Source organism: Diplotaxodon limnothrissa, linkage group LG7, assembly GCF_057381915.1.
Source record: "Diplotaxodon limnothrissa isolate DT_005_m linkage group LG7, D_limnothrissa_male_GT1.1, whole genome shotgun sequence".
NCBI classification, from domain to species: domain Eukaryota; kingdom Metazoa; phylum Chordata; class Actinopteri; order Cichliformes; family Cichlidae; genus Diplotaxodon; species Diplotaxodon limnothrissa.
This window is the reverse complement of record NC_140602.1, coordinates 61,727,638-61,751,516: the sequence shown is the minus strand read 5'-3', so window position 1 is coordinate 61,751,516 and position 23,879 is coordinate 61,727,638. Positions and strand designations below refer to the sequence as shown.

Sequence of the window (23,879 nt, the reverse complement as noted above, 5' to 3'; positions counted from 1 at the left end):
CTTGGAGTTTAGATCAATCTCAAATCCATAACAGTCCATCTGAAATGAATAACCCAAAGTTCATCACAGATCTACCAGGAATGACACAGACATGTGGCATTTGTCAGCTGTATTTATTCCATCCCATAGCGTGACATTTCAGTGACAGGAAGCAGATACAATAACAAAACTTTCTGCATTTAATTAATCAATATTAAATGTCAGCAGCATGAAATTGCAAAGATTAGTTACTAGACATGTTCGTGATCATTTTACAGTTAGTGAATTCTTAATTTACTAAATTAAACCCATTATTTTATTACATGTCAGAAAATGGCTTGTTATTTGAAGACTATAATACAGCTACTGCATGTACTGTACAACTTAAGTCCAGCTAATCACAGGAGAGCACACAGGCTTTTGTCATACACATGGACGGAGCCAAACTGCTTTCTGCCAATAAAGGATAAACATTATTTATACTGTGTCCAAGCTGGGTCAACTTTACTGTTATTCCTGAGCCCAAGTGGTACAGGAAGCCAAAAGAAGGACAAAGTGCCTTGGGGGCTTGTTTCTAAACAAACAGGACTACAGTGAGATGAAACTAAACATGGAGGCAGGATGGTGGTATGTCGAAAGCCCACTTTGTGCTCCAAGGTGGGAATTTTTTGTCAATTTATCTGAGCTGCACAGTACTTGTAGGAGGCTACATCAAATGTATGTCCCTTTTCTTTTCCTCTGCATGCAAAAATGAGTTGGAAACAGGAAAGTAGAAATCATCTGCCATCCTCCAGTTATGAGTGGATCTTATGTGTTCAAGTTATTCCCAGAGAGACGAGTTTTAACAGGGCAAAGCAGAAAGTAAAGACGAGTGGCTCATTTATTGCTGGCTGAGCATCAGTGGTTGAGTTTTGCTAGTTTTCCAGCCTTTCTAAGTCTAAAAGAGGAGAGGAAAACGAAGACAGGATGTTTGAAGATTTCAGACTAATTTCCACTTCACTCCCCGATATGTTTGTAACCGCACCTCCCACACAGACCCCACCCTCGCGCCTCTTAGTTCTCCCCCAGTTTGAGCCGTGCAAACTCGTTGGCCATCTGGAGCGCCTCCTGCAGGCACTGTGTGTTCCTGCCCGTGGCCTGTGCAGACATGTCTTTGCCGCCTCCCTTGCCGTCCAGCAGGGGACACAGCTCCTGAACCCATTGGCTGGCCTTCAGGCCACGGTTAGCCACATCCTGCAGAGAAGAAAGGTGGAGGGTGGAAAGCAGAGGGTTAAATTCATGGAAAATGCTCAGAGCAAGGCTTCTAGCATATGTCACTGAACGATACCTGTGGGACTTGACACAAACAGGTGATCTTGCCAGCATCTGGGTCTACAGTGAAGAGCATCGCAGCTGTCTGAGGGGACTGCGACTTCAGCAGCTTCAGTGACTCATTCAGAGCCTGAGAGAGGAAGAAGGAAAGAGGGATGTAAAGAGGGGTAAAAGGAAGTGGGAAGAGAAGAATAAAAAACATCTCCTAATCAGCACTATTGATGTCTCAAGGTCACAACTAATGGGCCACAGAGCTGATTTAGTCCCGTGGCAATAACACAGTGAGATAAGCTAAGTGAGCCTGAGAAAATGTGCAGAGATAAAGTGAATTTTAATACTGTTTGCACTCCTAATTTATTTCTGTACAGGATGCTGATGAAGTCTCGGGGATTGGATTATAAATTTGCTCTCTCTTTATGCTCTGTATATCCAACAAGGACATGGTTCTTTTATGGAATAACACGTAAAGAGATTTATAAGAATTCTGCTACTGATTTTTAGACTTGCCTTCCCAAAAATATTCTGTCTTGACTCTCACCTTTGCTGAGGCTCCAGTCTCCATCTCCATGATGAGCAGCGGCTGGTTTGGGTTGCTTTCAATCACCTCCTTCGTCTTCTCCAGAACCCTCTTCTGGATGTCAGCCTTGTAGTTGCGGTCCAAGTCATCCATGGTCTTTTTCAGGCCCTTCAGGGTTTCCCTCATCTCATCCTTTTGCCACTGAGAGATTACAGCGGTGCCTATCGACTGCAGAGGAGACGGAAATGTTACCACAGCGCAATTTGCAATTTTTTCACAATTTTTTTTATTTGCCTCAGAACGTCTCTCTAAACCAAACATCCCATTTACCTCAGTCATGTCAGCAATCTCTTTCTGTATGTCCTTGTTTGGGCTTGTCTGCTGCTTCACCTTGTCTCCAAGGTCAGACAGAGACTGGCGCAGGGCATCGGCTTTCCTTTGAGCCTGATGGATATGCGACACAGCAGAGTGAGGCAGGGGCAAAGATAAAAAAGGGCAAAGAAACACGAGGAGGAAGAATGAGAAGAGAAGACGTCTGGTGGAAAAGATGAAAGACTAATTGTCTAAAAATAGTAAATTTGTCCTGTGGGCCTGAAGAGAGAGGGGTGCTACATTCTTCTTTCTACTACAGTGTTCACCCCAACATTCATTCAAGTTTCATCACAGAAACCCAAAGGTCGCTTTGTCTGGGACAAATTTTCCTTTAATCAGTCGTGTTTGTAGTTACCAGTGTGAACATTTCACCATCAAGACACCCCCGCCCCTCTGTGGGGCTACCGTCTTTAAAATGTTGTCTAAACCCTTCTCTGTATGTGGGGGTGGAAGTGAGTACATGAGTGTAACGCTTTGAGCGAGTACATCAGTAAGTGTAAGCTGTGTGTGTGTGTCCTGACCTTCTGGGCCTCTGTTCCTGTCACTGCAACGATGCGGCGGATGCCCTTAGCGATGGCCTCCTCTGAGACGATGACGAACGGCGCGGCGTGACCCGAGTTCTGCAGATGGCTGTGGATAACAGAAAACAAAAACGTTACACAACTGCGGGAGGCAGATGAGAAGTAGGAGAGGGGCGAGCAGGAGCAAAGGATGAGGAGCAGAGGAAGAGGAAAACATTACCAAACAACAGCAGCAGGAATGAGAGGCTCTTTGAAGTGGCTGCAGATTAAAACAACATCAAAGACAGCATCAAGAAGCACACCAACAGTTTACTGAAACCTGAAGCAGCTTGAGATGGAAGGATGTGCAATTAAAACCAAAAAAAGAAGATAGAATGGGCTTAATGCAAATGTCTTTTGCGGTGCTTAAAATCTGAACCGACCCTCGCAGCCTTTGCATCAAATGTAGCTCGGAATATTGGCTCCTGCAGCACAAAATGGCATAAAAAGCCAGGCTATAACACAACGTGTGAAAGAGCGGAGATGTCTGGGCATTCAGGTGAATTTTACAGCCAGGAGCAGACACTGTACGAGTCAGTGGAGCAAGTCTAATCAGTGGATTGAGCTTGACGAAATGTTCCAGGCCTCTGTCTGCACAGGGACACGCTCGTCTCACCATAAAGATGCACAAATCCAATTAATGCTTTCCACTTTACACACCGCCCCTGGGCTGGTCTGAAAACTATCGGCCCAATGCAAATGCGCGTATTTGGACTTTTGTACACTGATGTGTTCACGCTGCACACTTGATTCCACTCAGGGCGCACACACAGTAATGGCACGGCATACACACTTGAATCAATGCAGCATATCAAATTAAGAAAAATGTTAGCATGCTTGGATTTTTCATCCTGCCACATGTTGTCGTTCTGCTCATTTTCCCCCCCGTGCATTTTCCCAAACATCACTAACATCTGTGAAATACACTGTTAAACAAATAGGCATTGTCACCATTCATTATCACAACATGATAATGAATGAAGCAGCTCTCCAAACTAAAGGAGTGAAGCTGAGAAAAACTGGTTTGAGGTTTTTAGGCAAACACTAACAGAAGGCCATTTTCTCTGTTTGAGAAACTGTTGAGAAACTGACAATTAGAGTCCATTATTCATGGGGAACGGCTGCAACTGATTTAAATCACAGACAAGAAACCCATCAATAACATAGTTAGCGATAGAACCTGAGATCCAGCACCAAACTGTACAATCTGAGGTTGAAGGGTCCAAGCCATAAACCGTATATTAAACACAGCTATACAGTGGGGCAAAAAAGTATTTAGTCAGCCACCGATTGTGCAAGTTCCCCCACTTAAAATGATGACAGAGGTCAGTAATTTGCACCAGAGGTACACTTCAACTGTGAGAGACAGGATGTGAAAAAAAAATCCATGAATCCACATGGTAGGATTTGTAAAGAATTTATTCGTAAATTAGGGTGGAAAATAAGTATTTGGTCACCTCAAACAAGGAAAATCTCTGGCTCTCACAGACCTGTAACGTCTTCTGTAAGAAGCTTTTCTGTCCCCCACTCGTTACCTGTATGAATGGCACCTGTTTGAACTCATCATCTGTATAAAAGACACCTGTCCACAGCCTCAAACAGTCAGACTCCAAACTCCGCCATGGCCAAGACTAAAGAGCTTTCGAAGGACACCAGGAAAAGTATTGTAGACCTGCACCAGACTGGGAAGAGTGAATCTACAATAGGCAAGCAGCTTGGTGTGAAAAAAATCAACTGTGGGAGCAATCATCAGAAAATGGAAGACATACAAGACCACTGATAATCTCCCTCGATCTGGGGCTCCACGCAAGATCTCATCCCGTGGGGTCAAAATGATCATGAGAACGGTGAGCAAAGATCCCAGAACCACACGGGGGGACCTGGTGAATGACCTGCAGAGAGCTGGGACCAAAGTAACAAAGGTCACCATCAGTAACACACTACAACGGCAGGGAATCAAATCCCGCAGTGCCAGACGTGTTCCGCTGCTGAAGCCAGTGCATGTCCAGGCCCGTCTGAAGTTTGCCAGAGAGCACATGGATGATACAGCAGAGGATTGGGAGAATGTCATGTGGTCAGATGAAACCAAAGTAGAACTTTTTGGTATAAACTCAACTCGTCGTGTTTGGAGGAAGAAGAATACTGAGTTGCATCCCAAGAACACCATACCTACTGTGAAGCATGGGGGTGGAAACATCATGCTATGGGGCTGTTTTTCTGCCAAGGGGACAGGACGACTGATCCGTGTTAAGGACAGAATGAATGGGGCCATGTATCGTGAGATTTTGAGCCAAAACCTCCTTCCATCAGTGAGAACTTTGAAGATGAAACGAGGCTGGGTCTTCCAACATGACAATGATCCAAAACACACCGCCCGGGCAACAAAGGAGTGGCTCCGTAAGAAGCATTTGAAAGTCCTGGAGTGGCCTAGCCAGTCTCCAGACCTCAACCCCATAGAAAATCTGTGGCGGGAGTTGGAAGTCCGTGTTGCTCGGCGACAGCCCCAAAACATCACTGCTCTCGAGAAGATCTGCATGGAGGAATGGGCCAAAATACCAGCTACTGTGTGTGCAAACCTGGTAAAGACCTATAGTAAACGTTTGACCTCTGTTATTGCCAACAAAGGTTATGTTACAAAGTATTGAGTTGTATTTTTGTTATTGACCAAATACTTATTTTCCACCCTGATTTACGAATAAATTCTTTACAAATCCTACCATGTGGATTCATGGATTTTTTTTTTTTCACATTCTGTCTCTCACAGTTGAAGTGTACCTCTGGTGCAAATTACTGACCTCTGTCATCATTTTAGGTGGGGGAACTTGCACAATCGGTGGCTGACTAAATACTTTTTTGCCCCACTGTAGCTATTACTCTATCTACCACTGGAGTTCACATTTTAAAGTCTAAACATTAGTGTGTTGGTCCCTACCATAGCAAGCTTAGCGAGCTTCTTTTTCTTTTTTTTAAAGAATGGGGGACAACGCACAGATACAGATACCCTGCTAATAACAGGCATAAAAAATAATACTATAATTATAACTTGTTGGAAGACTGTACCACAAAAAACAGCCATATTATTTTTCATATAGATCCATTATCAGAAACGTAGTCTTCAGTTCAGCTCAGGCTGAAGCCTAGTAGGTACAGCTGTCTCTGCTGACACAGTTGCCCCTAAATGTAAGACTTAAAATCCAAATGGTTGAATAATAAAAGAAAAACAAAATAATACTGAAAAAAAATCTGATGAATTTAAACAATTGGCTCAAATTAAGCACTTTAATACATAAGTCTAAAGGGTGTTTGACATATCCACACCGCTAACTCGAAATTTCAAGTTACTTTTCTCGAAACGTATTAACTCGAAATTTTGAGAAAATAATTCAAAATTTCGAGAAAGAGTTACTTTTTTTTAGTGGTGGAAACGGGCTTCCTTAGACCCATCACATATAAAAACTTTTTGTTAAGAGGAAACCACGCTGAGTTGACCCAACAACGTTAACAGCCATGTGGTTGATTTGCATTCCCCGTCAAGTGTGAGCAGAAATGCACAAAGACTGAAAACAAGTGTCATACTCACGTTCCACCACAAAACTCGATGGAGGTGAGGGAGCCAGCAGCACTGTTGGGGTCGGCCAGCAGTTCTGGGACAGGAATGCCAACAGACACGACACGGACCGGGTCGGGGTATGTCTCATCGAATACAGCGCGCAGACCCTGAATCGCTTTGGCTTCTGCGAGGGTTGCTTCCATTGCGTACACAGGCTGGAAAGTTCAAATCCAATATTAATATTAAATAAAAGTCTGTGAGGATCAACATTTTTTTCTCTTCAAAAAACTGGCTGGTGATTTCACTCCATCCACTGACCTTAGCATCTTTTATCATGGTACAAGCGATCTCCTCAGTCCGGTGGATCTCATCCGTGCTGAGAGCACCTTTAGCAGTGAAGTCAAAGCGCAGGCGATCGGGGGCAACCAGGGAGCCCCTCTGGTCTGCCTCCCCTAGCACCCCACGCAGGGCAAAGTTCAAGATGTGTGTGGCAGTGTGGTTGCTCATGATGGGTCTACGGCGAGCCTGGAAAGTGTGTGTGGATAGATAAAGCTCTACATAAAGCTCAACCTACCTAGAATCTCTTTTACTTAGCTGGCTTTTTTTTGTTTGTTTGTTTGTTTTTAAAAAATAGGGTCAATATCCCGGTTTCAATTCTCACCTCATCTACGTGTAAGGTGACACGGTCTCCAACTTTCAGTGTGCCATAGACTGTACCCACATGGAGAACGTAACCTCCTCGAACCTGCGTATTCTTCACCGAGAACTCCATGCGCTGCAAAAAGCAGAAGAGTACATTCAAACAAAAGTTTTCATAGGCAAAAAGAAAAACTGAAGGCAGTCTGATGGTTTGTGTGTCTATGAGATTAAATATTTTGGAGAACATGATGACTTAATAAGTTAAAAGCTCTTTATAGAAAGTTCCCACATTCTCAGCAAATATGAGAATTACGAGAAGAATACATAAAGACATACAAAAGAAATGAAGTGCTGGCACAGATGTTCTGCTAAAACTGATATGAATGTTTTCATGCCATTCAAGTTCTCAGTTATGGACGAGAGACAAGAACAATTTATTATCTTTTGTCCATTCTTCTGTAAGAACTATGATAATTCATTTCGCAGGCTTTTTCGCCAAGCAGATGGGCTGTTTGCTCACGGCCATGATTTCCAGCAGCTATCAGATCCAGAAGTGCTATTTGAACAAATGTGTTAGCTCTGAAGATAGACTGTGCAATTCTCATCCGCCCAGTTAAAAGTTGACAAAAGGTAAAGCTCGATTTCTCTGTACCTGCAATGTGTTCGGGAGGAAAAACAAACTCCAACTGTGACAATTACCCTAATGAAGGGAAACTATCAAAGCTCTTTTTTACAACGCAAACAGGATTAACAGAGCTCATTACAGAAGTGTAAAAAGCACATGAACCTAGGTGTTGTTTCCCTCAATTTATTTTTATTGCACTTACATCCTCTGTACTGTCATCCTCTCTGAGCATGTAGCCTTCATCAAACGTCTGTCCACCCTGCTCTGCGTAGAAGGACGTCTGGTCCAGCACCACGCCGCACTCCTGACCTGTGGTCACCTCATCGCAGAAGGCGCGGTCGTGACGGAGGGCAAGCACTGTAGCTGAGGTTTGCTGGAACTCTGGGTACAATAATAGGATACAGATCAGTTGACTTTAAAAGGTAAATGGACTTGTTATATAGTGCTTTTCTATGCATCACTTACGGTAGTTGCCGTTTTCATCTGAGGTATAATTGTATTTGGGAGAGTCATCTGTGGCGGGTATCTGCTTGTTTCTCAGCTCTTCGATGGCGTAGATGTCCAACATGATGTGGTCCTCATCTCCCGCGCCCTTACCCTGGGACTTCAACTACACACACACAAACACAGACTTATGCTCAGTCATAACCCCCAAAATACAGAAACATTTACAATTAAAATGTTACATAATTACAGAATGACTGATAGCAAAGACAATCACAATTTGCCTGGTATAATCATTCAATAAAGATTAGACATTTGTTAAATAATGACTGTGCAAGATTGTGCATAATTCATGCATTCAATCAGTTCCCAGAACTGTAGCAGATATGAGTTAAATTCCTGTACATTTACATCAATATCTAATAATTTTAAGCGTTCTACATTTATATCAGTGTGGAAGATGGAGTGACTTTGCGGGAGTGCTACAGAGATGGCACAAAATCAGACCCAAGCAGCACTTTCAGAGTTCTCTTTCCTTTTCTTTACAAGATTATAAGCTCTCTCACTTTCTTACAGACAGGTTTCAAAGATGCATATGTTGATTTCTAGCCAACATAAATGTTAATCAACTCAGAAAAACAAAAGGAAACAGCAACAAGTGAGGGGACAGCCACAAGACAAATTTCAGGTAAACTGGCTCAGACTGCATCCATTGCTTAAGCACATAACAGTTAAATGAGCAATTGGATTTGTAAAACATGTAGTGCTTTAGTGCAGAATGGATGCAGCTCAGTAAGATGTGGGGAAAAGAATAAAGGGAGAAGAAATTACAGCCATGACGAAGCAAAATCTGGGGGAAAGAGAGGACAATGCAGTATAGTTGTAGAAACCCAGAAGTGTAGAAATCCCACTTATGAGATATTTTGCAAGTTTCTTTTTCTGTATATTTATTCAATTCAGTTTTATTTATTTAGCACCAATTCACAACAACAGTTGCCTCAAGGCACTTTATATTGCAATGTAATGAGATATTTTCTGGATAATGCAAGTTTCACATGTTAAAGACCACTGAGAACATTTGAAGTTTGCAATGTTCCTAAATTTGTTCTCCTTCTTCAAGACACACTTGAATAATAAATAAGTACTTATGTGATACTATTTCTTTAAAACGCTGAGAAAAACTGGTTTGAGGCTTCACATGTGTATCTAATAAACTGGTAACTCTATATAAGGTTAAGGAGATATTGTAGAGTGATTGTGTTCTGTGTGAAACTCTCCCAAGTGGGAATGAGGAGAATTGCAGTATTGGTATGAGACTCGTACAAAATCGATGAAATGTGTGGGATAGAAATCAGAGGTTGCAGTTTTACGGAAAGCAAATCAATCTTTTGGCTTAATCAAACAACAAGGGGTTCACACCGGGCTGTAAAGTAAATGTAGGCTTATTTAAACAGCAGGTGCATGACTCCTGATTCTGACTTACAGTGCAGTACTGGAGAATGCTGACACAAAGCAAAACAGTGCATCCATAGGAGTGGCACAGTAGGGTAGTTAGCGAGACTCAGTAGAGTCAGGACGGTCAAGGCCATTTTCAAACAATCATCTGCTCACCTGTGCAGCCTTCTTCTCCTCCTCGAAGCCAGCCAGGTCAACCTCCATGCCTTTCTCCTCAGCAATAAGGGAGGTGAGGTCCAGAGGGAAACCGTATGTGTCATACAGCAACCATGCTGTGTCACCTGTGTGCACGGAGAGAGGGAGAAAAGATAGAAGTGTGAGTGTCTGAAACAACACTGCTTAAACACTTATGTCCTTGAGTCAGACAATAAAAAAAAAATATTGATGGACTGGAGGCATTGTTTGGATAAGTAAAAGCATGAAAAGAACAAATAAACTGCTTGGTAGCAGCTTATGTTTGCAGGGTGCAGTAATGATTTGGACACACTTTGTGACAATGAAGAAATATTAGTTTGCCTGAGGTATACAACTTTTGAAAAAATCCATTACAGTGTACACCAACAACCCTGGAGGGTTACGTTTATAAGCAAAGCTGAATGTGCATCAATTTTTATGTCGCTTGAATTTATAGTGTGAAACATCAACTGATGAATTTTTAGCTTTTCAAACTAATTCCTTCCCTTTAGTGAGTATTTTTGTACTGATCTGAGAAGCTCTGAGGCATTGAGAATGACAATCAGACAAAAAGATGAAGGGAGAGACTGAACCATAATGCCAACAAATTCTGATGGGATTAAAAGCGGGAAAACAAAGCAACTGAAGGAGGGAAGAAATGACAGAAAAATTAGCCAAGAAAAGAAGAAGTCATGTGGGTGGTGAAGACAGATGAAAGGTGAAGAAAGGATAAAATGACGAGGATAATTCAGGGAGGATGTAACAAAAACAGAGCAGTGAACTTCTCAAAAGAAAGTTACACACATTACACTAAACACCGCACTCTCACCTGGGATTGTCTTTGTGTCAGCCAGACTCATTATCTTCCTATCCAGGATACGGCGCCCTCTGCTGAGGGTTTTAAGGAACTGCGCCTCTTCCTCGTTAATAATATCCTTCACCATTTCTGGGTCTTTCTTCAACTCTGGGAATGCTTCACCCTGGAAAATGCAGTCAAAGTAGACAGATGGAGATGTAGACAGAGAGGGGGGAAGAAAGAAAGAAACGGAAAAGGAGGAGTAAAAAAAAAAAAAAAAGAGACACATCATTTAGAGTTTATTAAGTGTTATATATTAACTAATACTAAACACCAAGATTTTTTGAAACAGTCATGTTTTTTCACAACACTGAAAAATACAAAATACACACCTCACAATTAAGAATATATAAAACAAAATCTCATGTGAAATCTAATATTAATAATAAGGATGCTTCCTGCAGTGAATTCTATTCACTGCTGTAATCCAGTAAATGCAATTAAGCATTAAAAGAAAAATGGAATTAAACTAGTTTTGGTAGAAAAGAACAAATGTTTTTTTGGCTTCTAAAGTAGGAAATGCTTTTTAAAAACGCAAGAGGAAAACTGTCTTCAACATTAACCCAGTCACACTACAAGATCAGAGAATAAAACAGCTAAAAATTAACGTAACCCTCATGACAATAACCCAAACAACAGCAAGTTGTGTGTCTGTAATGCCTACTTGGACTACAAAGGAAAGAAAATCTCACCAGGGAATCGACCACTACATCCACGAGAGAGGCAAAGAAGCCTCTCTGAGCGCCCAGCTTCTCATGAGAATATCTGACCGCACGGCGCAGGATCCTCCTTAACACGTAGCTAAATATGGTGGAAACAACAAAATATTTTAATGATGTGTAAAAAAGGCTCCACAAAACTTTTCATTTGCAGCAATCATGTTACTTACTGTTAAGTCTGTTGAGTATTTAAACAATTAACAATGTCTTACCCTCTTCCTGTGTTGTCAGGCCGACCGCCATCTGATAAGGCGATGGTGATGGTGCGGGCGTGGTCAGCAAGCACACGGTAAGCCATGTCGATACCATCAGCGTCCTCAGCACCTACTTTTCCTGTGTAAGGTCGAGCACCCGTACCCTGAAATAGATCATATTCTTAATGTTAGATATGTGGGCCCCAAACGTCTTCCTCTAATGTAAATAAACACGTTGATAAATGCTGCTGTTAAGGCAACTTTGTGTGGATTCATACTACCAGATTAATTTATAGGAATAAGTTTTGATATTTTGATTCAGTAGCTATTACTATTTACTGGATCTTGCCCAATCTAATCATAATTTCTCTTTCATTGAACTGTCAAGTAAAGGATAGATCGTCTCTCTCTTTCGCACAAATCCTTGACACTTCTGTACCTTCTGAATGGCTTCAAAGTACGGTATGAAAAGGTCAGTGTCATAGTTGGACATCTTGTTCTGCAGTACAGACACAAGGCGCTCCAGACCCATCCCTGTGTCAATGCTCTTCTTAGGCAGCGGCTTCAGCTCCGTCTCGGACTCTCTGGAAACAACAGTTAAAAAACACAGATTCACTGATCAGTAAAAAGATTTAAGACCTCTTGGCAGTGCTGTTTTGTTATAGAGGTGCACACATGTTATTCTTAAAACATACATGTATATGTAATTTATATGCAACTATTGATCTTCTTATTTACCATTGTAGTTTGCAGTTTATAAAAAAATAAAAAAAGACTACTGCTACCCTGTATTTAATTTACGCTCTTCCATAAAAATAGGCCCACTGGTGAGAATTACTTTTATAAGAGAAAATAAATAAATTTTAAAAAATCCGCGACAGTAAATTTCTTGGAATGCGTAAACAAAAGATTTAGTTTTAAGTGGTGTGGAAAGTGGGAGTGTGCATCTGATTTACTAGCTTGAACATTCTGTCCAAAACAGATAGAGGTGTGTCCAAATTCCAGCCCGTGTTCCTTGTATAGATTCATGTAAGGGTGTGCTGCTGCCACAAAGGTTAATTTTAGTTTATTTTTGTCACCTGCTGAACAAGTAACAAGGCTCAGGTGAATCTGAAACCCATTTAAGCACACGGCTGCTGTTGTGTTGATAATTACTGTCAGTGATAACTTTTCACTGTTGTTTGGTTCAAATATGGTGGGAAATTAGAGGTGGGGGAAAAAATCGATACAGCGTAGTATCGCGATATTTTGTTTGCTAATAATGTATCGATACAGGGACAGCAGATATCGATATTTTGTTCCAAAAACTTCCAGTCCACCAGATGGTACGGTTGAGCTTTTTCTCTAGTGAGGTCAGCAGAGGTTAGGTCAGCACATGGGAAAATAGATCAAACAAAGATGGAGGAAGAAAAAGAGATCAGGAAAGCGCCATCTGCGTTTAAATCAAATGTCTGGACGTACTTTGGATTTTTTAACAAGGATGGAACAAATGAGATGGATATGACACACGGGATTTGCAAGGTGTGTCGTATGAAAATAAAGTACTCTGGGAATACTACGAACATGAGGGCCCATCTTACACGGCACCATCCAAAAATAGCATTAACCGCGGACGGGAAAGCTAGCTCTGAATCAGCTCCACTGAAAAATCAACCAACGCTGGACACTCTTAGCTTAGCAAAGCTATCTCCCAATTCAGAGCGAGCTAAGAAAATAACACAATCTATCACGTACTTCATCTGCAAAGACCTGCGTCCTTACAACATTGTGGAAAACGAGGGCTTTTCTTACATGATCAAGACGCTGGAACCCAGGTATGTGATACCATCACGACGTTTTTTCGCGGACACAGCCGTACCCAATCTCTACATAGATGTGAAGCGTAAAGTTGAGGAAAGTTTGAGCACAGCAGAAAGGGTTGCATTAACTTGCGACGCATGGACCTCGCGGGCTGTGGATTCATATGTGACTATAACAGCGCATTATCTCACAGCGGACTGGCAACTGCTGTCTTACGTTCTCCAAACTCGAACATTACATGAAAGTCACACTGGAGCGAACATTGCAAATCTCCTGCAAAATGCAGCACAGGAATGGGGGATTGCCGACAAAAATCTGGTGGTTGTCACCGACAATGCTTCTAATATGACAATTGCCACTCAGCTAGCGGGATACCTGCATGTGAAGTGTTTCGCCCATACGCTCAATCTGGCATCACAACGAGCCTTAAACCTGCCTGCAGTAGCCAGGGTCTTGGGAAGAGTGCGGCGCATAACTGGGTTTTTCAATAGAAGCACAGTGGCAAACCACACTCTGGAGCAAAAACAGAAAATGTTACAGCTCCTGACTCACAAACTCAAGACCGACGTCTGCACGAGATGGAACAGTGCTTATGACATGCTCCAGCGTTTCCTTGAACAACAACCTGCGATTTGTGCAGCGCTGCTGTCTCCCGAAGTCAGAAAGAGTAGCACAGATATCTTTACTCTAAACGAGACGGATATTGGGAACACTGAAGAAATTGTCCGGGCCTTGAAGTCAATGCAAGTCGCGACTACTGTGATGTCTGAGGAAAAGAATCCTACTCTGTCTCTCGTAGCACCGCTGCTAGCACAGCTGTTGCACGACACCCAAGACAACATTGGTGACACAGCGCTGGTCAGAAACATCAAGCAAAGTATCAGTCAAGATCTTAAGAAGAGATATGCCAGCACAGTCGAGAGGAACACCCTCTACACAGCATCAGCTCTCGACCCACGCTTTAAAACCCTGCCGTTCCTGTCACTGGAGGAAAGACAGGAAACCTATGCCAGAGTGGTTGCTGAGGCTATAACCCTTCAGGTAAGCAAACATTCTGGTGTTATAATTTAAATAACTTACTTACAATATTAGTAGATCGGTGATATTTGTGTCATATTGGTAATATTCTATTTAACAATTAAATACATTAATTATAATTTGCTAACATATTACTGCATACTAAAAGATATGAAATATTTATTTTCTTCCTACAGGAAGTTTTCTACAGGAAGAAAAGAGGTAGCAGCCCATCTGTGAGCCAGAAGCCCATGAACATCATGAGAAACCTGACGAGACTGAACAAAATCTCAGACCCCCTCTCATACCAGCCAAGATGAGGAAGTCTTGTGGGTTAACAGACTTGCTTGGTCAGACTTATGGTGATGTTGGAGCCCCACCAAAATCATTATCTGCCACAGCTGAGGAGGAGGTGAAAAGATACCAGGAGGTCACGTCACTGGCACTCACAGAAGACCCACTAAGCTGGTGGAAATCCCATGAGGAAGTCTATCCTTTCCTGGCCACACTGGCAAAAAGATACCTTTGTATCCCAGGTACTAGTGTCTCGGCTGAAAGAGTCTTCTCAACCGCTGGAGACATCGTCACAGCAAAACGGAGCACTCTGACTTCAGAGCATGTTGATCAGCTCCTTTTTCTGAGCAAGAATGCTGACATTGCTTCACTGTCCAAATGTGTTTAACTTTAGGGCAGCAACAAACAGGACAGTTTACTTATTTTAATTTAAGAAATGTTTTATTTTATTTAAATTTAAAACTTTTTTATTTAATGTAAAATTATATTTTGTTTTAAGCTATAATTGTACCGGATAGTTACGTTCAGTTAAGTTGGTTACTAGACTGTTATACAAACCGTTCACTTTGTCAGCTGTGATGGCTGCACTTACAGCCACACAGTGGTAATATCACCATGTTAGTGTAGAGGCTTATAAGTAATATTGCATTCACATTTCTTTCTTTAAATATAGGAATTTATTTACAGAACAATAAATAACTGGTTTTGGTTTAGAATTCATTCACATATCCACATAACACTGCATTCTAAAATAAGTGCGCACATTTTAGTTTACACTGTTATGTATGATTAATCTTTTGTTTTCTGAGTTACCTTAGTTGCAGCTGTTCCAGTCCCTTGATTAAGGAGCCAAGAGGTGGAAAAGGGGCGGAGCGAGCTTTAAAGGAAGGCTACAAATTGGTTCACGCCATAACTCGGGACCATGGGGGGGAATTGGAGTTCATTATGTTTGGTTTAGTTAGGTTTTGTGTGTTTTACCCCTTTTCCTGTTTTTGTGGGCTGATCAGCCACTATTTAAGTTTCCCCTTTGTCTCGTTAAGTTAGGTCAGTTTGTTTGAGTTACCAGTTGTGTTGTCAACTTTGAGTAGAGTTTTGTTAGTTTGACCTCTTTTATGGGCCCAAGATTTTGATTCTTTTTGCATGAGTTAACCAATTATGTTTTTTGGGTTAAATAAAAAATCATTTTTTGGACTTTAACCTGTGCCTAAGTTTCCTTCACTGCTCGGTCCATCACATCAGCAATAAAACTGACTGACATGAGAGAAAGACTGAGTGTGAGACTTTATTATTAGATAAAATGAATATTGAAATGAAATGAATGAAAATGCCTACATACCACATGTACATGTGAATACAGTCTTTCCCTGTTTGTTCAGAACATGGAAATATATTAAGTTAATATAAGGTGCACCGAGCTTTTACAGGTCCCTGTATTCCAGCAGTTCCTCCAGTGCATTTCATTCTGCTTATACCTGTTATCAGTATTTCTAAAAACCCCCCCCCAAAAAATGAGCTTTTATACACAGCAGAAGACATAAACGCATAACAAACATTACATTGTTGCAACAGGATCTAATTTCACTACTGGATCGATGTTGAGTGCAAGTTCAAAAGGCTGGGTGCTTAAGTTTTGTGAACACAGACTAGAAAAAGAACTTAACAACATATCATTTTTTTCTTTAGCTCACACCAAACGAGCACAACTATGGATGTGAAAGCAAACCCGAGCCCTGCTGGAACTGAGGACAAAGCAACACTATGGATTAGTGTAGCCCAGCAGCCTTGACAGGACTAATCCTGGAAGTCATTTTCAAAACACCACAAGGTGTAAACGAATGCAATGAACCAAGAAGATTTTACACTGCCTCATAAGGCATGAGAATAAATTACTCTTTTAACACAGCATGTGATGGTGTGTGAAAAAAAATGTGTGAATTTAATGCAAAAGCATTATTCCTTCAATAAATTATTTTGCTTCATGGATGCAATCATCGATTCATAAAGTCCTCTTAGTAAGATCATTTTTCACTGTGTGTGTGTGTGAGTGTGTTACCTGTTGAACTGGATAAACACCAGGTTCCAGATCTCCAACACATCGGGATCATCCATGTTCACCAAGTGAGAGGCGTCTCGCCCTCCAATGCGGTCGTAGTGGATCTCACTGCAAGGGCCACAGGGGCCGGTATCTCCCATCTCCCAGAAGTTATCCTTCATACTGCCCGGCAGGATGCGAGCCTCATCCACGCTAAACCAAACAAAGAAACAGAGAGAGGCAGAAGTTGAATCAACTCCCTTAAGATGAGAAAGACTTTCATCATTAATTTAACATTCACATTAGGGCTGGGCCATATTATACCGTTCACGGTAATACCGGTATAATGTTAGGCAACGATAGGAAAATGAAATATCGCGATAGAATGGGAGTAAAACGCGCATGCGCAGTGCCTTTGTTTTCATACGCACATGGCCGATTGTTGAGTGAAACAGATGAACCAGAATTGGTTTGTAAAAATGGTGCAACTTCAGTGATGTGGAACTGATTTGGTGTTTGTCCGTCAGATACACGACAAAGCACATTTTTTTGCAGAACATGCAAGCGGCCGTCGTTATTGTCGTATTTGTCGGACTAAGATGCTCTTAAATCTGGGAGTAATCTGGGTCCTAAACTCTGTATGCTTCAGGTCAAACAACACTGCAGCATCACTGAGAGTTAAAAACTGTCTCAATTCTTTCATCTTTAATAAAACGATCAGCATTGCTGCTTTACCAGGTGTAACTATAAAGTTTAACTTCCAGGCATCCATGAAAACAAAAGTTATTACATTTAACGGAGTTAGAAGTTAGCAGGAAGCTAGCGGAAGTTAGCTCGCTAGTTTTGCTAGTTACCTAAGCATGATATTGCATGTTCTGACTGAGAGATTTCTGAAAAAAATCAAACGTACAGCTCTGCTATCACTTCCAACATAAATGAAGACAGGAAACTAAACAGCAGTGACGTTTGTAGGGTTACTGAAGTTGGGCTAGCTGGTATATAATGATGTGCTACGTGATCGCTAGCGACACAGCTATGTTAGCATAACATAAACAGTGAAGCTGGAGGACGAACACTAACACTTTTCCACTTATAAAAGTTAACGTTAAGGTTCTTCATGGTTAGAGACAAATGCAATCGCATGGCAGGATGCTGTAAACGGACCAAACTTCAGTCAGGAGAACAACTGAGATAATCCATCCACAATACGAGGTTAGTCATTAATATACTGCAACATGGGAATAGAGCAGCTGCCAGAGAATTCAACATTAATGAATCAATGGTACAGAAGTGGAGGAAGCAAGAAGAATGAGTTTAATCAAGTTTGATTTATCTGACTGCTTTGTTTCGCTTAATGTGCCTTATAATCCTGTGCACCTTATGGTCCGAAAAATGCGTACTGCACACTGCAGTTTAATGTTGCAAAGCACCTCTTTTTAACTTCAGTGGATATTATACATGGTTATGCTCAGGATATGTCAGCCCATTTCTACTGGAAATGCCTTTTGGTTAAACTTTCAGCAAGGAATTTGCATTTGCACTGTTACATTTTTATAAAGCTTTAATGTACATAAAAACCAGCTTCTTGTTTAAGTGAAAATAAATGGAAGGTTGTCTTTTTGCGCTAGTAATGTTGTGGAGTTGTATTTTGTCTCGCATCAATTATATCGTCGGTTATATCGTTATCGCAAATTTTCAAATATATATCGTGATAAATATTTTTGGCCATATCGCCCTGCTCTAATTCACATCATGCAAAAATGTTTTTCCTACAGACAAAATTCTGTCCTCTGATGAGGTTTTGGAATTTGACCAAAGGGAGATCACCAGGATTGTAATGCATACTTTTGAACTACTGTTTTGTTTTTTTATTTTAAGGTGTAGTATTAGGGCTGTGCGATATGACTAAAATCTCATATCTCGATATAAGACATCTATCATCCCGATAACGATATAAAATCACAAAAATTTAACATTTTCTGTGAATCTCGGGCAGCTCGACTTGCGTGAAGTGTTTCCAGCTGGGTGTATGTATGTATGTATGTATGTATTAGGGGTGCAACAATACTCGTATCGATATTGAACCGTTCGATACAGTGCTTTCGGTTCGGTACGCATATGTATCGAACAATACAACATTTTTAATTTATTTTATCAACTTTTCTTCTGATGATGCTGTCTGTGTTGAGCGCTCAGTGGATCTGCGCTCGACAGTGCAGCCTAGGCGGAGTAGTCGAGCGCAGATTCACTGAGCGCAGGGAAAACTAGCGAGACAGAAGTTAAGCTCTCCTTGCAACATGGCAAATTGAACCTCTCCCACCCTCATTCAGATCTGGCGTTTGGAACTATTTTGGTTTTCATGTGACGCATGACCCTGAAGGTAAGCGGACAAGAGTAAAACAGTATGTTGGATGTGCCACGCAATGCTCAATTACATTGGTGGGAACTAGTGTGTTAGCGCAGTTTGCTCTTTAACATGTTGACGCTGTCCAGCCCCATGCACGGGGAGATCCGCGGTAGCTCGTTAACGGAGATTTGCCATGTTATGGCGTTAACATCATTTCAATGAGATTAACGCTGACAGCACTAGTGGGAACACAATGAATATGACTGCACATTTACGCCGACATCATCCGAGTGCAAAGACAAGTGGAAGCAGACAAAAACAACAAGCACGCATGCTACAAACTTTACCCGAGTCATTTAGACAGCCGTTAGCACATGATTCTCCTTATGGGGACCTGATATGTTTAATATGCTGCTGAGAATATAGCCCAGAAGAAGCGTATAGTATAGCTTTTATTTTGGAAAGAGCCATTTCTCTGTAATAAACTCTCTTTTCCAAAGATGAGCGATTTCTCGATCAGATAGATTAATTTTTTTATTACTTTGTTGTTTCAGCAACATTCAATTTAAAAACTGTACTTTTGAGTTAAAATATATATTTATAATTTTAATAAATGACAAATTAAAAAAGCATGAAAATTTTTTTTGTATCAAAAAAGTATCGAACCGAACCGTGAATTTTGTGTATCGTTGCACCCCTAGTGTGTGTGTGTGTGTGTATGTATATATATATATATATATATATATATATATATATATATATATATATATATATATATATATATATATATATATATATATATATATATATATATATATAGGGCTCGCAAAATCGCTAGCCCGACGACCCGGAGCTAGCAATATCTCCGGTCGGGCGACCAAAATCTATCTCAGCCCCGCCCGTCAGGCTATATAATAACCCAACGGGCAGGGCTGAGATAGATTTTGGTCGCCCGACCGGAGATATCGCTAGCTCCGGGACGTCGGGCTAGTGATTTTGCGAGCCCTGATATATATATATATATATATATATATATATATATCAGATTATAGCTCATTTTGATTGTACAGAAATGTCGCTGCCTCTTTCTTGCCATTAAAAAGATTGGAAGTGCCTTAAACCTGCAAACTCGTTTCACTTTTTGTATCACAAGCTTTATCTATTTTTACATACAGTCAATGCTCCCAAGGCTCACTCACCCCAAGTCCATCCAGATCTGTTTGCACTCCAGGTCAGGCTCCAGGCCTGCATCCTCATTACCTCCAAAGTAGGTGACATACAGGCGCTCTAAAGCAATACCAAACTCCTGAGTCAGCAGCTCCAAGGCCATCTTACAGGCTAATTCCTGGAGAGCAAAAATGATGCAATAACAATTTAGAGCTGTTTAGGCAATGTCTTATCCATTAATAATGATAATGAATATGTCATTGTAATATAACAAGCAACATTGACAAAAAGGAGAGAACAGCCAGATTCTCACATAGATCAACTTTAACCACTTCAACCGAAAATATAAAAAGAATTAGATGAGCCCCAGGCTCATATGTTCAAGCATTTTTGTATTAGAATTATCTCCTTTTCTCTACTTACCTAAGATAATGACACTATGTATGTTTTTACTAGTGGACAATCCCCTCACTCTTATTTTGAAAGTGCCTTTTTCCTGTGCCTTTACAATGAGCTCACCAATGCTACAGAGCTGAACAGCTACTGCTAGCTGCTGTCCAAGGCAAAGAAGTTGGTAGAGTCACTTGAGAGGGAGCAGATTATATTGCCTAGTTATACATTTATCACAAAGTACTTGGCAAACAAAATGTTTGCAGAGGAGAAATTTATAAATGGTGAAAGGTCCTACAGCAATATGTGTGTGTGTGTACTCGAGCACTGTTCAACAAACAGGATTTAAATCTGTGGGACTAAAAATACAAGTAACAAAAAAGTGAAACTGATGTGAAGGATGAGAAAATGTAATACCTTAAAGTAGTCCCCAAAGGACCAGGAGCCCAGCATCTCAAAGAAGGTGTGGTGGTAGACATCTTTACCCACATCGTCCAGATCATTGTGTTTGCCTCCTGCACGAATACACTTCTGGGTGTTGGCAGCACGACGCAGCCTGGCCATGGGATGTGATGGATCAATAGTGTTGAGGAAGATGGGCTTGAACTAAAGAAATGAGGTGCAAAAAAAAGAAAAATCTTGAGAAAAAAAAATGTTTTTTTTTTCAAGAAAGTTTGCTAGATCTGATTTCCGAGCTTATTCTAAAAGTTGTGAATCAGTGGGAACATAAAGAAGAGCCATGGTGTAGGAAGCAGTGTTGGGAAAGACATTGTGTGTACCTGGTTCATGCCGGCATTGGCAAAAAGCAGCGTGGGGTCATCCAGGGGGATGGTAGATGAAGAGTGAACGTACGGGTGCTCATAGCGACAGAAAAAGTCAATGAACTTCTGGCGAATTTGAGCTGCATTCAAGGAGGAGTCCATTCTGAAGAAGCTCTGTGAACAAAATTACACACAGAGAAAATAAACACTTTAGCTATCAAGCACATTTAGAATCAGAATCAGAATCAGAATGGGGTTTATTGCCAAATGTTGAGCAGGTTTACAACATTAGGAAATTGCTGCGGTGCTTCAGTGCAAACATGCTGTCATAAATAGCACTTAAATAGACATGGAAAAAAATAAAAGTAGGGATAAGAATTAAAAGTGCTACGTGGAAAGATATGTGCATGAGATATACATGAGATATATACATGAGAATAAGAATTAAGAGTGCTACGTTGAAAGATATATACATGAGTGCAGGTGGTGATCAGTGCCAAACATAGAATGATGCAGTGACACAGCGTAGGGTCATGTGTTAGTGGCGGGTACAGTCATATGGTTATTGTTCATGTGTCCAACAGCAGAGGGGAAGAAACTGTTCTTATGGCGAGAGGTTCTGGTGCGAATGGACCGGAGCCTCCTGCATGAGGGGAGCAGGTCAAACAGACTGTATCCAGGGTGAGAAGGGTCAGCTGAGATCCGAGCTGCACGCCGCAGTGTCCTGGAGGTGTACAGGTCCTGCAAAGATGGGAGTCTGCAGCCAATCACCTTCTCAGCAGAGCGCACAACACGCTGCAGTCTCTGTTTGTCCCTGATAGTGGCTCCAGCGTACCACACGGTGATGGAGGAGGTGAGGATGAACTTAAAGAGGTCTTGTATGCAGCCAGTGATTTTTTTAAGTTAATTCTTGGTCCAATTAAATTTTTCCAGGTCACAGAAAGACGAATAATTTAACTCACAGAAACTGGTCCCATTTAGAGAGGTGGATGATTATTTGGTCTGAGTAACAGCAACTTTACTACCGAGTTATTAGAACACAATTAAGGCCTGCTCTTCCCTTTCAGGCAGTAGTCCCCTTAAGGGTACACTCTCAGTGCTCGTGCCCAAATACTAATTTAGCAAGTACAGAAGAGGTGTGTGTGTGTGTGTGTGTGTGTGTGTGTGTGTGTGTGTGTGTGTGTGTGTGTCACATCTTGGGTAAAGCTTTTTAAACAGCTGTTTAAAACACTGGCTTACCATCAATTAACAGCATCAGCAATTTCCCATGGGTTTCTCTTCCTGTCATGACTGCGCAACTAGCGAGAGCTCTGGCAAGGCTGGTGCATAAGGGGTTGTACAAACCACCTTGTTGTTTTCACCGTAAGAAGCAACAATTTTCTTTCATATTTTATATGCAAGTGCTGTACTTTGTTGGAAGCTGTTGGAGTAGCTCCTTTTTATGTACTAAAATGTCATTCAAGGCAATCCCATTTAATTAAAAAAAAAAAAGAATTATACATTTGTCAGTGCTTTTAAAGGCCGGTTAAAGAACTGTCCAGTGTTGGTCCGAAAATACATTTTTTTGTCCATAAAGTATCAAAACATTATGAAATTGTTTATCGGTCATTATAGTAATTGTGCATGTTTTGATTTTACCACTCCACACCAAAAGCTTAAAGTTAAGTCTGTTTGTAGGGTGTGGATGTTAACCTAGCTGCAGCTAATTGGCCTGACGCTCTTCTCATAAACAACAGCAGCTCAGAAATCCAGTGAGACAGGTGAGGCACACAATGCTGCGATCTTAAATATGAAGTCAGATGCAATTTTAGATAAGAATGGAAACAAAAGCAACTTACAATTGATTTGTAAGCACTTTGTGGATTTTTGGAGTACACATATTTCATTAAAATGTGATACCATATATAATTAAAAGGCAGCAGAGCTCAATTCCCAATGGTGAAAACTGACTGCCAAAGCAAACCTCAGCTGGTGTTTTCAGCTTTCTGGGTAACAAATAGCCCATGTCCCCGTCCTGACAACAAAGCATTTAGCGGGCAGACAGAGAAAGAAGAGACGTGGGAAGTATTAGCCCAGTGGTTTTGAGAAATAAATAATGGTCCATTTTCAAGACAAAATAAGGACATTTATAATCATAGAACAGGTAGACGGAGACCAGGTTGATGATAAATATTGGACCCATCTTTCAGGTTAGTTCTCTGTCTCCATGGCACAAAATCAGTGAACTTAATCTCGCAAGCCTAACATAAACTTCCAGACCACACAAATTTGTGACAGTCATGTGATACAACATATTTCCTCTTAAAGTTCTACCAAAAACCGACAGTCTTCAATATAAGCTAGTCAGCTGACTATAATTGTTATTGTAGGCAGAGGCACTAGCTTGATCTGACGTTAGCAGGCTAATGTGTTAGCTAGTTAACTCAAGCTACCTCCCTGCGCTCATCCTGAGATAGACAGTTCGGCACACTGCTCTAATTGAAAGGCTATTCTGCTGAACAGTACAATAAAGATAACTTATTTAAACACATGAAAATACTCACAGAAGCCGCTATTCCCGCAGAATGAATCAGGTACTTCTCCTTCACTCCACGCTGCTCAAACTGAAGGAAAGCACAAGCAGCGGGCACGCCTACGACAGCCTCCAACTGGTCCGGCTACACAGAAAAGTCAAGA

At 41.2% G+C, this 23,879-nt stretch overlaps 1 protein-coding gene across 1 annotated transcript; it reads right to left on the bottom strand.

Annotated features, from left to right (window-relative positions):
* Positions 1-103: 103 nt before the first annotated feature.
* aars1 (alanyl-tRNA synthetase 1) lies at positions 104-23,811 on the bottom strand. Its single transcript, XM_085358613.1, has 20 exons — positions 23,747-23,811; positions 21,222-21,377; positions 20,860-21,048; positions 20,085-20,230; positions 16,560-16,751; positions 11,835-11,979; positions 11,414-11,559; positions 11,175-11,283; positions 10,456-10,606; positions 9,609-9,733; positions 8,019-8,163; positions 7,756-7,934; positions 6,951-7,064; positions 6,608-6,814; positions 6,320-6,504; positions 2,701-2,809; positions 2,138-2,251; positions 1,829-2,035; positions 1,307-1,420; positions 104-1,212 (listed from the first exon to the last, which is right to left on the bottom strand). Exons 2-20 carry the CDS (start codon positions 21,363-21,365, stop codon positions 1,033-1,035), a joined length of 2,901 nt encoding a protein of 966 aa, XP_085214739.1. The 5' UTR covers positions 21,366-21,377; positions 23,747-23,811; the 3' UTR covers positions 104-1,032.
* Between the last annotated feature and the right edge of the window lie 68 nt (positions 23,812-23,879).